Source organism: Lichenostomus cassidix, chromosome 10 (assembly GCF_008360975.1).
Source record: "Lichenostomus cassidix isolate B80296 chromosome 10, HeHo_3.0, whole genome shotgun sequence".
NCBI lineage: Eukaryota > Metazoa > Chordata > Aves > Passeriformes > Meliphagidae > Lichenostomus > Lichenostomus cassidix.
In genome coordinates this window covers 13,403,754-13,418,132 of record NC_139491.1, presented here as the reverse complement: position 1 = coordinate 13,418,132, position 14,379 = coordinate 13,403,754, and the positions used below count along the sequence as shown (strand labels likewise).

The 14,379-nt window shown below is 36.2% G+C and overlaps 1 protein-coding gene across 5 annotated transcripts in view; it reads right to left on the bottom strand.

Moving 5' to 3' along the window:
• The window catches only part of CGNL1 (cingulin like 1), a 54,659-nt gene that overhangs the window by 23,678 nt on the left and 16,602 nt on the right, over positions 1–14,379 (bottom strand). For all 5 annotated transcript variants that reach the window (XM_085070731.1, XM_085070728.1, XM_085070730.1 and 2 more), the window contains 6 exons: positions 14,101–14,195; positions 13,085–13,178; positions 12,075–12,176; positions 11,544–11,692; positions 10,909–11,044; positions 8,891–9,103 (listed from right to left, as the gene is read on the bottom strand). In XM_085070731.1, coding sequence (XP_084926857.1) covers positions 8,891–9,103; positions 10,909–11,044; positions 11,544–11,692; positions 12,075–12,176; positions 13,085–13,178; positions 14,101–14,195 — 789 coding nt within the window. The remainder of the gene's footprint in view (positions 1–8,890; positions 9,104–10,908; positions 11,045–11,543; positions 11,693–12,074; positions 12,177–13,084; positions 13,179–14,100; positions 14,196–14,379) is intronic.

Genomic DNA, 14,379 nt, shown 5'->3' with positions numbered 1-14,379 from the left:
TAAAGTCAGCAAATACTGTACCCTGAATATATCAAGGACTATATAATGGTTAATAATGTTAGCGTACGCACCACTGTTTGAATATGCACAATTAAAGGATCCTCTCAACATTAATCTCTCTGCCTCTTAATTTCCTATACTTAATACAGGGATTAACATTACTTAGAAGATGGAAGCGAAGTTGAGAAAAGGAATTAAAAGTTTGTGAAAAATGCCTATAATTCTCCAGAAGTTTTTAATAGTATGTACAAGCTCCATTTACCTCGTAACAGATGAGAAGAAAATGAGTGAATGTATGCACACACACACAGAGACATATATATATACACATTTATGTGTGTGTCTGTGTGTGTGTGTATTGTTTGATCTGCTACGTACACCTGATCTATAAAGTTAGCATAGGTCTGCTTATCCAAGTCCACATAGTCACAGCTGCTGGAATTTATGTGCATGTGGCATTTGGTTTTCAGCTTTAGGCTATGGAACATAAGGGAACATTGCCAGTGAAATACATTTCCTTCACCTTCCATCCTGCTTCTTTCTGGTGTTCTGCTTAACAAGAAATTAATCAAATAAAGCTTGGCTGTGTGTCCCTGTATAGAGTTATATATATGTCCAGAAGTATTTTAAAATGTATTAAATTTAATCAAGACCAGGTTAAAATAAAACAATATTGTTCCAATACCTTTGTTGGAGAAATCCCAGTAAAGCAAATGTATTTATATACTATTCTACTCTCAACTTCGGTGGAAACAGTGAACAGATAGTATAAAAGGCATCAAAATCTTTTCCACCACTTATTACCATGCAAACCCAAAGAAACTGGACAGAACACACAAACAAGGTCCTTAAGATGCAAATGAAATGTTCAGTTTCAACCTGAATACAGAAAAAAATACTTTTGGATAGGAATGCAGAAAATATTCTGTGGCTCCACACCTTTTATTTTACCACACCCTCAACACTGGCAAAGACATGAGAGAGGTTGTGTAACTGATCATTAAAAAATAGTTTTGGCTGACTTCAGTGTTTTAGCTGGTGAAACTCCCCTTTGGCAGTGACTACACACTACGGGATCCTTAGAGTCCTTCTACAAAATAAAGGAAGACCAAAAGTGCAAGGAAGTTAAGTATCTCGCTCACCACATACTAAAATCATTACATTTTGGATAAATCCAATGTTTATCAGGCAAAAGTCAGCAAATTTTTCTAAAAACCTTTAAATTGCTTTTCAGAATCCAGTTCAACTGAGTATCAGGAATTGCAAGTCAAGTTCTGGGCTCCCCAGTCCAGGAAGGATACTGAGGTGCTGGAGCAGCTACAGGGAAGGGCAACAGAGCTGGGGGTAGCACAAATCTGATGAGGAGTGGCTGAGGGAGCTGGGGGGCCTCAGCCTGGAGAAGAAGAGGCTCAGGGCTGACCTTGCCACTCTCTACAACTCCCTGACAGGAGGATGCAGCCAGGTGGGGGTCAGTCTCTTCTCGCAGGGAACAAGTGACAGGTCAAGAGGATGTAGCCTCAAACTGTGCCAGAGGAGGTTTAGGTTGGACATTAGGAAGAATTTTTTCACAGAAATTCTGATTAGATACTGGCATGGGCTTCCCAGGGAGGTGGTGGAGTCTTTAAGGAAAGGCTGGATGTGGCACTCAGTGCCATGGTCTAGTTGACATCATGGTGTTCAGTCATAGGTTGGACTCAATCTGAGGTCTTCTCCAACCTAATTCATCCTGTTATTCTGTGAAAACTATTTCAACCAAGTAACTGTTTGCTCTTCTTCAGCCATACCTGAAGAATAGATCTCCAATCAAAATGAGCTGGGGCACAAATTGGAGCTTTTTAATGGAAGTAGCAGACTTTCAAATACCCTTTTCATATTTGTAATTGTGGAATCTAAGCAAATGACACAATAATCTTCCAAAATCTCCTGAAAAAAGGAAATGGTGCTCACTTCATTTTATTCCTGGCGTAGAACACTTCAGGTATCAAGATACTGGCTGTTGAAACCAGCTCTGAAGACTAATGGTACACCTTTTTAGGTTGATGCTGGACTCGTTTATATTCCTGAACTACAAGTAAGAACTTTCATACGGCTTCAGGGATTCAGAACTACCCAGCTCCACCAGATGATCCAGACAGGGTAGCAATGATGGAGATGTCAAATAGCTGTCTTTTCCTCTTCTTTTTATACAAACAAAATAGTTTAAATAAAACAACTAGGCACTGATTTCCTTAGGTAACATGTAGGTGATTTCCAGAGAAAGAAAAAAAACCCCAAACCACTCTACACCCAAAGCCTGACATCAAGGAAGAAAAGACAAACATAGTGAGTCTCCACATAGGGACAACCTTTTAATTGTAATCATTATTAGCTCTTTTGTAAAGAGAGCTTCTGAAATCAGTATTATTCAGCTACAGTCATCTAGTTTTCAAAGTTCATGAATGCAAATAACAGGTCTTTATTTCTGTTTGTACCTCTGCTTGTAGTTCCAGCATTTTTACCCACTGTGTACCTTTAGGCAATTCTTCTAACCCCAGTAACTATTTCTTAAAGCAGCTGGAAGCCCTGGGATGAATAACACAGTAACACTGGATAACATGGATAATAAAATCTCATACATCTACGAAAGGAGTATGAAAACTCCTCAAAAGCAAAATGAAGTGTTAGGCTACCAACCCACCCACCCCCCTATCCTCCCTATGCCCTCAAAAAAGGTAATGTAAAAACCCAACCCAAAGCTTCTGGAAAAAAGCCTAAACGGCTGCATTTACTGTTTTTCTACCTGACACTGATTATATTAATTCTTCCCATAATTTCAAAATGAGGCCTAGCCAACTTTAGCACATGGCTATGCCTTCAGAAGTTAACTACTTTTAGTTACCTATTAAAAAGGTCAGTGTTTTTCTCCTCTCTTAGCGAGGTACTCTGCAACCAGCTTAAATTCTCTGCTGCACTTCAAGAGATTATTCAGTAAGCAAGTGCACAAGTTTACAAGTGAGTCAGACTGGTCTATCATTTCATTTCAGCTAGCGCCATTCTACTAACACGTTAAAAATTCACTTGAGACAGTTTAGAGAAAAGATTTGTTTTCTTACAAGGTCATTTTCACTGATAGAAATGGTACCATGTCCTTACTATTACTTCCAAAACTATTTAGGTTTTCATTTATGAGATGTAATGAAAGGTTTAAATACCTACATTTTAAGAGTAAGAATGCAGCCCTCTTTTACGCAGAGCATATTAAACAAAGTTTTCCAATTTAGGCATGACTTAACATTTATGTAAGTTATAAAATCCAGTGCCAGGTAAGTATTAACCTCTTAAGCAGTACCTGTATCAATGTCATATTATCCCCCTGGCTATGTATCATGACATACTCAGACTGGCTTATACTAACAGTCTTTTGAAGGTCAGAAGTTGTTGGATAGACTGGAGTAAAATATTAACTAACTCTGCGTTCACATTGTTCCCTCCTGTTTGACACAGCCAACACTTCACACACATACACAAATGAACGTTCACAAGACAAATCACCTGAATACATAAACTGGCTTCTGCTAATAAGGATTAGAGATCCTCCTGATGACATTAAAGAAGTACTTGGCTGTACAAGCTCTTGCCAAGCTTCAGAAACAAAACAAACAAACAAAAATCACACAAACAACCCCCCTTCCCAAGCCAGACTTACTGAAATAGTCCTAGCAGAGGAAAGTTCCTAGGTCCTAGTTCAGAGGAAAGTTAAATTACTATTACAGATAAAACAGAATTTTTTTTTTATTATCATCCTACAGATGTAGGATAATCAAGTCAAATGGGACTTTTGCAGGACAGTTTTGCTCAGAGGCTTTCTTGACTCTACATACAGTATAAAACCCATCCAGTTGTAGTTTCATGGTACTGTCTGCACCCAAACACACACGTGTATCCACCAAATAAATGGAGGAGTAAATTGCACGGAAATTAAAGACTAGAGGAGGTGGAACTTAAAGACACAGTCACGAAGTTACACATTCAGAGTGCTTGAGAGGCACTTCTTATATTCTTGTTGACAACACTAATATTCCATAATTTGTTTGGTACTTCATTTAATGGGTCCTAAAAACATGCATGGAGCTATTACTAGCTTCCTTTTCAAGCACAGAACAGACATGTAGAGCAAAAGAAATCAAATCTGTCTCCCAAATTTTTCATATACAGTTCTAAAATAGGTGTTTCCAAAAATGATGCCTATTTAAGGAGTGCCTGCAGCTTTCCTTCCACAATCACACTGTGTACCTTCCCTCTCTTTGCCCCACTCCATCTGTGTTTGTACCACACTGAAAATCACTCAGAATCTTACCAGGCTTTTAGAAGGCTGCTAAAAGAGGGCAGAAAATGAAAGGGGCAGAGGGGTTAAGTCATGAAAGATGAAATATTGACTTGGACCAGTCACTCCACTATTTGACTCTGTACACAGTTTAGATCAGTTACCAACCAGCTTCTATAACTGAAACAAGAAAGTGTTGTTTCAACATGGCAAAGGCTGCCTCAGGCAGGCAGAGGGAAAAACAAATACCCAGAAGTGGCTTTTTAAATCCTAGATCATCTTCTCTATATCTCTTCCAATTGTTGTGTATCTTGCTTGAGGTGAACAGATCAGCCTCAGACACAGCATTCAGGAGGCAGATTCAGAAGAGTTATGGATGCATGGATAAGAGGGCATAACAATGTTTCCATGCCCAGGTAATTCTTCCTATATAATTTGTTTCTTTTACTGCTATCAAGACCATGGGTTTTTAGCCTGATTTATTATAACCCCAAGATTTTACCTTAGGGCAGAACAAGGTAGAGTGATCCTACTGGGGCTTTTTCATACATATATATATATATATATATAAAATTTTACAGTTACATACATTAAATCTATAATTTAAAGTACCAAAGTGGCTCGGCACTTGTATCTTCACCTTTCTGTGAGTCACTTGGGTAATCACTGTCCACTGTACAGCATTATTCCAAAATAGGTTCTCAGAATATACTACATCTAGTTACGTTTCATTTGAAATTTCAACTATGTATTCCAAGCTATTTCTACAAAAAAGGCATACAGAGTATCATTTGGAATGCTTAAGTTAGTTTTTGTTAGAGTGTTAGTTTTTGCTCTGTGTGGGAGATTTTTATTAGCTTTTAGGAAGAAACATCATATTATCAGATTAAGTAGAAAAAGATTCAATAGTTACTTTTCATTTCAAAGGTCTTTACATTTTGTGCTAGATTCACCTAAATTAACAAGATAGGGAAAAACCAAAACCACAGCTTCTTCTCATGTACAATACCCAGAGATTTATACTGTTTTCTTATCTTAGAGTATGCTCTTACTTCGTAACACATGCAGAAGGCAACCACTTTCTTTTGCTGTTCCTACATTTGCTCTGGTTAAATTCCTTCTTCTCTTTCATCACATCACATGTGTAACACACACATGTCAGCTCATGGTAACATGATCGCCAGCTTCACTGCATTCTTAAATATGTTGATAAATTAATCAGCTCTAAACTCTGAGTGTCTGTTTTATCGTTCTGAGAACAAGGTCAGATGTACAACACGCCAAATAAATCAGTCAAGGTCAGGCTTAGATAAGCTCTTCATACATGATGATTACAGCTTTTTCTGCACGACATCATTTGTTCAGACTCCTTCTCTAAATACAGACGCAAATTTGAAGTGCTGAGCAGTTTGCAAATGCAGTTCTGAGCTGATACATTTCAGTGGAATTTGAACAGTACTAGCTGCAATATGCTACAACCTTTTACCTGCAGCATTACATTCCAAAAGCTATTTCCAAATTTTACTGAAACAGTGGCACTTCATCTACAGTGACAGAGCACTCATGGGTAAAGTAGTACAATTCTGGACTGTTGTGTTGTAGAATCAGATTAAATTATAGAAATTTTTCTATGACATTAAAAACTGGAGTGGATTCATATGAATCACTGTTCCAGCACCTGCAATTATGGAGAAATCTATTCTTAATCAGAAAAACATTCATTTTCTTGATTTATTATGAAATTAAAGGCAATTATTATCTCACAGAGGTATGTTATGGAAGAGTAAAACTTTTACTATTGCTAAATGGAAATAGTCTGGTCTCAGTCTCAATAAACAAGCAATGAAATCAAGAATAGCCACAGCCATCTCAAGACCACCACAAGCAAAAAGTAAGTTAAAAAGGTAAACTGTAGCAAAGAAAAGTAGTATCTTAGTATCTGTGGCTTTATATAAAAATCTCTATTAAAAAAAACCAGAAACCAAATAATGACAACAATAAAAACCCAACAAACCCCCCAAACTAGCACCACGTCAATGAGCATGAGAACAGAATCATAATGACAAACAACCCTGCTCTGCTCTTCTATCAGATAACCTTGAATACGTTTCTAACATTATTTCCAAACAGATCTATGTGTCATTCTAATCACACTGACTAAACGCACTGCACGTTACCTGCCTGACGCCTCCAGCAGATGAAAATTCTGTTGATTTAACCCTGGTGTAAAAGCTACTTCCTTTCTCCCTGCAAAAACTTCCTTAACAGCCTATATATCACAAAACACCTTTATTCATTGTACCAATTTTGATGATTTAGAAGCAATGTAAGTGCAAACACTCCTGCATACAGAGGTCCTGATACAACCTGTTCTATTGAACATCACTATCCACATTTTCTGCATGACAAACAACTGTTACAGCATTTACACTCTTGTTTTCTTCAACAAATACAACAGAATGGCCCTTTCCACTAATCTTTGATATAGATTTCTTGTGTCCTGCCACCCACTATGAATCTTTCCAGCTTGCAATAATATTTAAAAAGAAAAAAAAAAAACAGGCCAAGTAGCTTCAATTGCATATGTCTCCTGGGTATTTCACGTTAATTATAAACCAAATAATTAACAAATATATATAAGATCCCACCAGATCAGTCAGCTAAATTCCTTCAGAGGCTGGTTATACTTTTCTGATAAATGATATATCAAACTTGACAACTAATCTCAGCCAGCAGGCATAAAGATAATGCTGTGCTTCAAAAAGTCAGTGAGTACAGATACTAGCAAGATTTCAAAAAACCCAAAAATAAAACACCACCTTACAATTAAGCATGTTTAAAGTTTTACTTCAAATAAAAACAAAAATTTCAACTAAAATGGAAAGAGAACTGGTACTTAGACCAACATTAATCAAATAAATTCCACTTTTGAACATCTTATTAAATTTAGCATTAGATAGACTATGTCATGCAAGTAAATAAATGCTATTTATAACTATCTCTAAGCCACAGCAACCCAGTCATAGAGCCATTTCCCAGACTGTGTTATTGTTATGCCAAACAGACTACTCTTTCATTTCTTGTCAGTCGTAATTACAGTTCCATAATTGAAATACTGTAAATTACCATGCGCTAACTTTGAAAGATGGTTCATTGAGGTTGAGCTGTCACTACAATTACTGTGTAATAAAAAATGATAATTTAAATGTTCTACTTTTCTCTCAAAGAAAAAAATTAATTCAGTTCATGCATCTCAGACAAGTCAAATATCTTCAGGACGATGTAAAACAAAGAGAAACAACACATTTAAGCAAAGCTGAACAATCTCAAGCACAAGTCCTAGGCTGCATAAACAAACCAGCACTTATAAAATTTTCTAACCTCTGAAGAAAATTGCACGTATCAAAACAATCCTTTGAAAGGATAATCTTTATCAGAATTCAATCATACAATATCTATCCAACATCTTCCACATTAGCTCCTACTTTGCTCATAGAGCATATAAAGCTTTGGAAACTTCTTTAAAGCATCAAGCTTAATTTTATCTCAGTTCTATGTTATGATTAAGGTCATGACCAGTAAGATAACTACAACTTACCCAAGACCAGTGTAGATAACAGACATAATTAGCATGGACATTTCTAAGCATGAAACTAGGCCTACAGTTCTGACATATTGGTCAAGCACGGTTTGCAGAAATTTTCTCAAACATTTGAGAAATAAAATACGAGAATGCAGAAAAGACACAAAAAGCTGTCACTGTAAAAAGAATGCTCAAAAATTTTAAGAGAACTGCCCCCATATCAAAAAAACTTTCAATATATCACTACCTGCTGTCTCTACAAAGAAAATTTCACAAAGGAAAACTTTTGGAAAACAATAACAAATACGCACATCTGAAACCTGTTCCTATTCTCCCTCACAAAGACTTCCTGCTGATGCTGGAAGAGGCAATTCCTTCAGTTCTGTTTTCTTCCTGTCTGACTCAAAACACCCAAACCCCTGCTGTTTCCTTGTGCTGGCACTCCTTTGACCATTCAGTAAACAAGCTAAGTTCAATAAATGAAAAGGACACAAAATAAAACACAAAACCCCACACTGATTAAGAAGTTGAATGGACAAGGTGGGACAATGCAACTAGGGAAGAGGATGTGACACAATAAGTTGAACGCAGGAACAGTGAGTTGCAAAGAACTGCAAAAAACTGCCAGAAGTTATTTCAACAGTATGACTAGCAAAGCACACTGGTGCTCTTCAAGGACATCCTCAAGGTTTTGGTTATTCTGTTTAACCCAAGACAAGCAAATAGTCCTCTGTACTCCCATCTACTCTCCCTCAAAGTTTGCAAGTAAGCAAATGTAGTAAATAACTGCTTGAAGAAATGACCACAACTTCAGCCATGACAAACAACGAAAACATTAGATGTGTAGGAAATAAAACTTATTCTCAGCAGCCAAGAATCTTCTAGCCCAAATCTTTGCCTATTTATTCTCCCAAGAAAATAGCAGTATCTGAAAGTATCTGCCATACAGCAGCTGAGAAAGGTATGATTTTTCCCTCTGGAGGTAATTGTTGTCACTTATGTACCTCTGTTGCTTTCTCCAGGCTCTGTCGTAGATCCAGCAATTCTTTATCATGTTGCTCTTTAAGTTTATCCATCTCTGTGTCATGACTGGAAACCTCTTCTTTAAGTGCTCCTTTTAAAGCTGTAAGCTCTCTCTCTCTCTTTCTCAAAATCTCTTCTTGTTGATCTTTTGCTATTAATACTTCTTGCAGATCCTGCTTCGTTTGCATCAACTCCTAAAGCCCAAAATCAAACACAGCTGTGTGACAAATAGCCCCTGTGGATATTCTGTTTATGTTTCACAGAAAGAAAGCATTGAAGCTCCCCAAGGACAACTTCATTTCATATGACCAACAGATTTTTTACAGCTTTTATAGTAAGCTAAAAATTTACTAAACCTAATATCATTACTAGTATTACATATAGCTGATGTTTTATATAATAGGCCAGCATATCTGATGCTGCAAAACTATGAAAATATTTTGATGGTGTATGTTATGCCATCTGCAAACAAAGCAGGAGTCCCTTCTACATCCTACTTTCAGTAGCAATGAGATAGATAAGAACAAAGACAAAGCATTTTCCCCCGAGTTGCAAGAGAAGCAAATTCAGTGATAATTCTTTCCTTTCTTTTCTGCTGGAAAAAAATAAGTAAAGTTGCTTCTTCAAATGCTGAAGACAAAACAAGTGCTTCACAACCAAGTCCTTGTCTTCACAGCCTTCCTCCTCCCACCATGGTAACCCTAGAAGTCATTTCCCCACTCCATTGCTGGAAAGGAAGTGGAGAGTCAGTGAATCTGAAGACTAAAGACACACATGCATCCAAAACACAGAATAACAGAAACAATCAAAAATGTACAGCTTCAAGAATTCTCTAATTTGCTATTTCTCCAGCTGTGAATAATAGTGATTTCAAAGAGAATCTGGGCTTCCCCTGCACTGAAGAAGGATCAGTACATCTAAACCATTCCTGACACACATCTTCTACTGTTGCCATTAAAAGCCTACAATGGAAAGGATCCTACCACCATCCCAGACAGCATCTTCCTCTTTTTAATTATCATATTAACACAACTTTTTCTAACACTTTCTTTAAATCTCTGGAGCTAAGTCTCTCATTTTTTACTCTATCTCCACACAACACAGAAAAATTAATTACCATCACCTTTGCAGCAACATTCTGTAAGATGTGTTTTGACTCTTCCCTCACTTCTCCATTCAGATTGAAGTTCTTCCTCATAGGAAATGTTTTTCAGTACTATCACTATAATTTGTGATACTCCCCTACTTAAGTTCAACTTTCAATTACAGTGCCTGAGATTTTAGACAGTAATTTAAGAGTAATCAAATCTCACTCATACAAAACAAAGTAGTTATTCTACTCAGCAGATCTTGCATGCCAACATCTTTAATATTCCTGCACTGATACTCTTACACATCCTTATCAACAAATTTAATAAGCTGTGTTCTCTATTTCATCATCAGTGTATTAGTATAACCAGGGCTACAGCAAATTCCTCTTTCATCCCCAGGTGACAGAAACCCTGTAACTCTTTTGGTCCTCTCCAGACTCTAATCCCTTCTCTTCTCTTTTCTTCTCTTCTCTCCTCTCCCTGGTCCCACCAACAGAGAGTGAAAAATTTAGAGACTGCTTTGTTGAGTTCTTTTAATTTTCTTAGTTGCACCCCATCTGGCCTTGAAAATACACATTTATCTTCTTTAAACTGATCTTTCCTGTTCTGACCCCAAATCCTAATTGCTAAAACCAACTGAGATCATTATCTGATAACAGTGGGTAACTTACCTGTCTGTCAACCATTAAGATATTTTCCTGCTCCATAAAACAATGGCACTTACACCATGTATTCCTTTTAGTGTTAATATAGTTATCATTACATGCTTTCTTAGGTCACCTAATAATGGTACACTGTTTTGGATTAATAAAATAGGAAAAGCAAAGGCAGGTATTTCTTCCACCAGTATCTTAGTTCCTGCTTTTCGCGCAATTTTCTGATCCTCCTTCTGGTACTTTATAACTAACCTCAATCAGAATCTCTTTCTCCCCTTCATCGGTATGCTTTGCGTTATCCAGTTCATCATGCATCTCAGAGAGCTGGTCTTGAAGATCTCTGATCTCAGTCTGGTGTTTTTCCTGCTCCATCTTCACTTGAAAAAGCCTCATCAGTAAAAATCAGACAGAATTTTTTAATTTGTAGAAAAGCTAATTTGTTCATTCAATTACTAAAAAGAAATACATACCTATTCCCATGTTGCCCACAGGAGAATGGGACATAATGAGGCAGAAAAATTAAATGTCAGAGGGTAAAAATGAGGAATCTTCTAAATACGTATTTAGGTGGGAAGTTGCATTTCATTTCAGACCTGGTACTCTAGTCATTCAAGTGTTTCCACATTTCAAAGACTTGAACTATATATTTTGACTGTGAAATATTAAAAGCAATTTGCACTAAGAGGAAGACTACACATTCCCCAATCTTCCTCTTCCTTCCAGATATTCTAAAAACATGACTTTTAAATGATAGAAACTCTTCCTACAGTAAAAAATGTCACATGTCAGATTCCCATCAACATATTCTGGAGACACAGGTACTTTTAATCTAAAAGGTTTAAAGAAAGGTACAAATTTCAATGATAACTTTTCTAGAATTAACTCACTCCTCCAGGTTTTGCCTGAGATCCTTCTCGTTTTCTTCCAGTTGCTTTTTTAAGGCTTCCTTTTCAGATATACTTTGATCAAGTTGTGACTGCAGATCTTTCAGGCTTGCTCGTGTAGCATCTCTCTCTTCTTTGGAATTTTGCTGATTCTGAATTTTGTACACCGAAAGTTAAGCAAAATAATAGACAGCAGCTACATGAGTAATACAGTTTGTCTCTCAGTCCACATCTGTCTCACTGCAATCAACAAATTCACATTTACCTCTGCAGATACCCAAGAAATTCTTTGTGCATGTGCTTAACATTTTTATTCACTGCTCCAAACTCCTCAAATACTAAGAGATTTGTTACAAAGGGTAACAATACTATGACCAACTATCCTTTAAATAAAAAGTCTTCTGAAAAAGCACAGGTATATCTGGATTAAGAAGAATATGAAGCAAAAGAGATTCAGCTGAAGGATCAGCTGTCACTTATTTAAAAAGCTATATTTGAAATAGTCAGAAGCTTTGTAACAACAAAGTGCTGTACCTTAATTTCCAGATCCAGTTTTTTCTCTAACTCTTCCACTTTCCTTTCAAGTTCTGCTTTTTGTTCCATCAATGCTTTTACTTCAGCTGAAGAATCTGAAACCTACAATTAAATAGAGACATTTATTCCCACAAAGCCAAGATGCTCCTTGAGAATAATTTCTCTTTTTTTAATTTAAAGCAAAGCCATAAGCAAGACTAACAAAGTGTAGCATCAACTACCTGAGCTCACCAGGGATTTTTCATATGGGTCAGACCAAGCTAAGATTTTCAAAGGAACCATGATTTGATTTTCATAAAAATTCTTGGTAATTGCTCAAGGCATGTTGACAATAAAACAGAAAATATACAAATATAAAGAAAAATTCAAATTAGGCAACATATGAATCAAATCATGAGTACTTGGGACCAATTTTACTGAGATATCACTAATTATGCAAAATGGACATCAAAGGAATGCATGCCATATGTTAAAACAGATTTTCAAATAGCTTTCCTAGGTAATTTCTTAGGATGTATTTTGCAAATAAATAATGCTGTCATTAATAACAAAAGCTACATGAGTCTCTCACTTCAAGTCTGTCTTATTGCAATCGACAAATTAACATTTATCTCTGCAGATACCCAAAACTTTTACATGCATGTGCCTAACATTTTTCTTCACTGCCCCAAACTTCTTCTAAAATACTAAGAAAGAGATTTCTTAAAAAGGGTAACTGTGCTGTGAGCAACTATACTTAAAATAAAACCTTCTGAAAAAGCACAGGTATATCTGGATGAAGAAGAATATGAAGCAAAAAAAAAAAACCAAATCATTTTGACTAATTACACTCCGATAAAATAATAGACAATAAGCATTTAATCATTCTCACAGCATCAAAATTAAGCTATATTCCTGAGGGACTACATGAACAGCCTAGTTAAAGTCAGTAAGGGGATTCAAAGTTTTAAAGCCCTGTCTGAACACTGCACCACTTTGAAACAAGCCAAAGCAAATTAGAAAGTCTTTACCTGCGTCTTTCCAGCCGCTCTTGACTTTAAAGTCTGAATTTTCTCAAAAACCAAGTTCACTTTTCTCTTTGTTGCATCATCATTATCAGGGCTTCTAAAACAGACAGTACAAGTAAGCAATGATATGATCAAAGTTACTATTTTGTTAACATCAAACCAAATTCAGAGTGTCCAAACTAATGAAAATCACCACAGAAACCCCCAAAATAATACAAACAAATCAGAAATTATCTTAACCATGACTTATTAAAAATCTTCAAAGAGAGAGGTTAAAAATTTGTAATCCAAATGTTTTCTAAAAAGCCAACCAAACAAAAAAGATCACTGAATTCCTGAAGTGCAACTCTCTTCTGTAAGGCTGTAGCTGTGGAAAGACAGATATTCAGCATGTACGTTATTCAAACAGACTGAAATAAGAAGTAATTAGTACTAGGTTTTACAGGTCCTGACTACTGCACCATGAAATAACACTTGAACAGCTCCAGGATCCTGCTATATCAGGAATGAAAATGCATAGTGTATTTTTAATTAATTTATCCTTCCTTTACCTTTCAGTAAGTCATCGGAAGAAAATACCAAGTAAAAGAGTTACAGGTGGACAAAGGATTAAATGGATGGCAACAAGAGAGCTTGTGTTAAACCTTAGGGAATAACACCTTTTGTTGTTTAAAAACCTAAAGGCTTAAACTTCCATGAGGTAAGATTTGAATTCTCCAATAACCTCTATATAACACAAAGTTTAATTCCAGATGTATTTAAAAGACAAACCATATTCTGCTTCACAAGTTTCAAGTGCATTTAATCATATTCTGTACAATACCTTATATAAGTGCTGATAGCCTGGGAATTTTGAGATCCTATAATGCCTTAGAGAACACAGCTGAGATACAGATTTGTGAAACAGATGTTTCATTTAATTACAGCTTTTACTTTACTGTTTCACATTTCAAATGCAGTAGAAAAGAAATATTGGGAAAACACAGTCTCCTATCCCAAAATTAAGTATGTTTACTGACCCTTCCTTCAGGTAATTGTAAAGTATCTGCTTAGCAGTCTCTTCATTTGTTTGCTGTGCAAGATCTTGCTGGCCTTTTAAGAGATCAGGAGTTGCCTACAAGATAAAGATAAAATGTCAAAAGATAACAATCCTATAAGAGTTGTAAATACAAACAGTACAATTGGACTTCTCCATTCTGTTCTATTATGAAAACATATATGTACTGTGGACCTGAAGTTCTGAAAGATCCACTGCAGTTTTGGCTTACTGCAATAACAAATCATACTCCACACCAAAA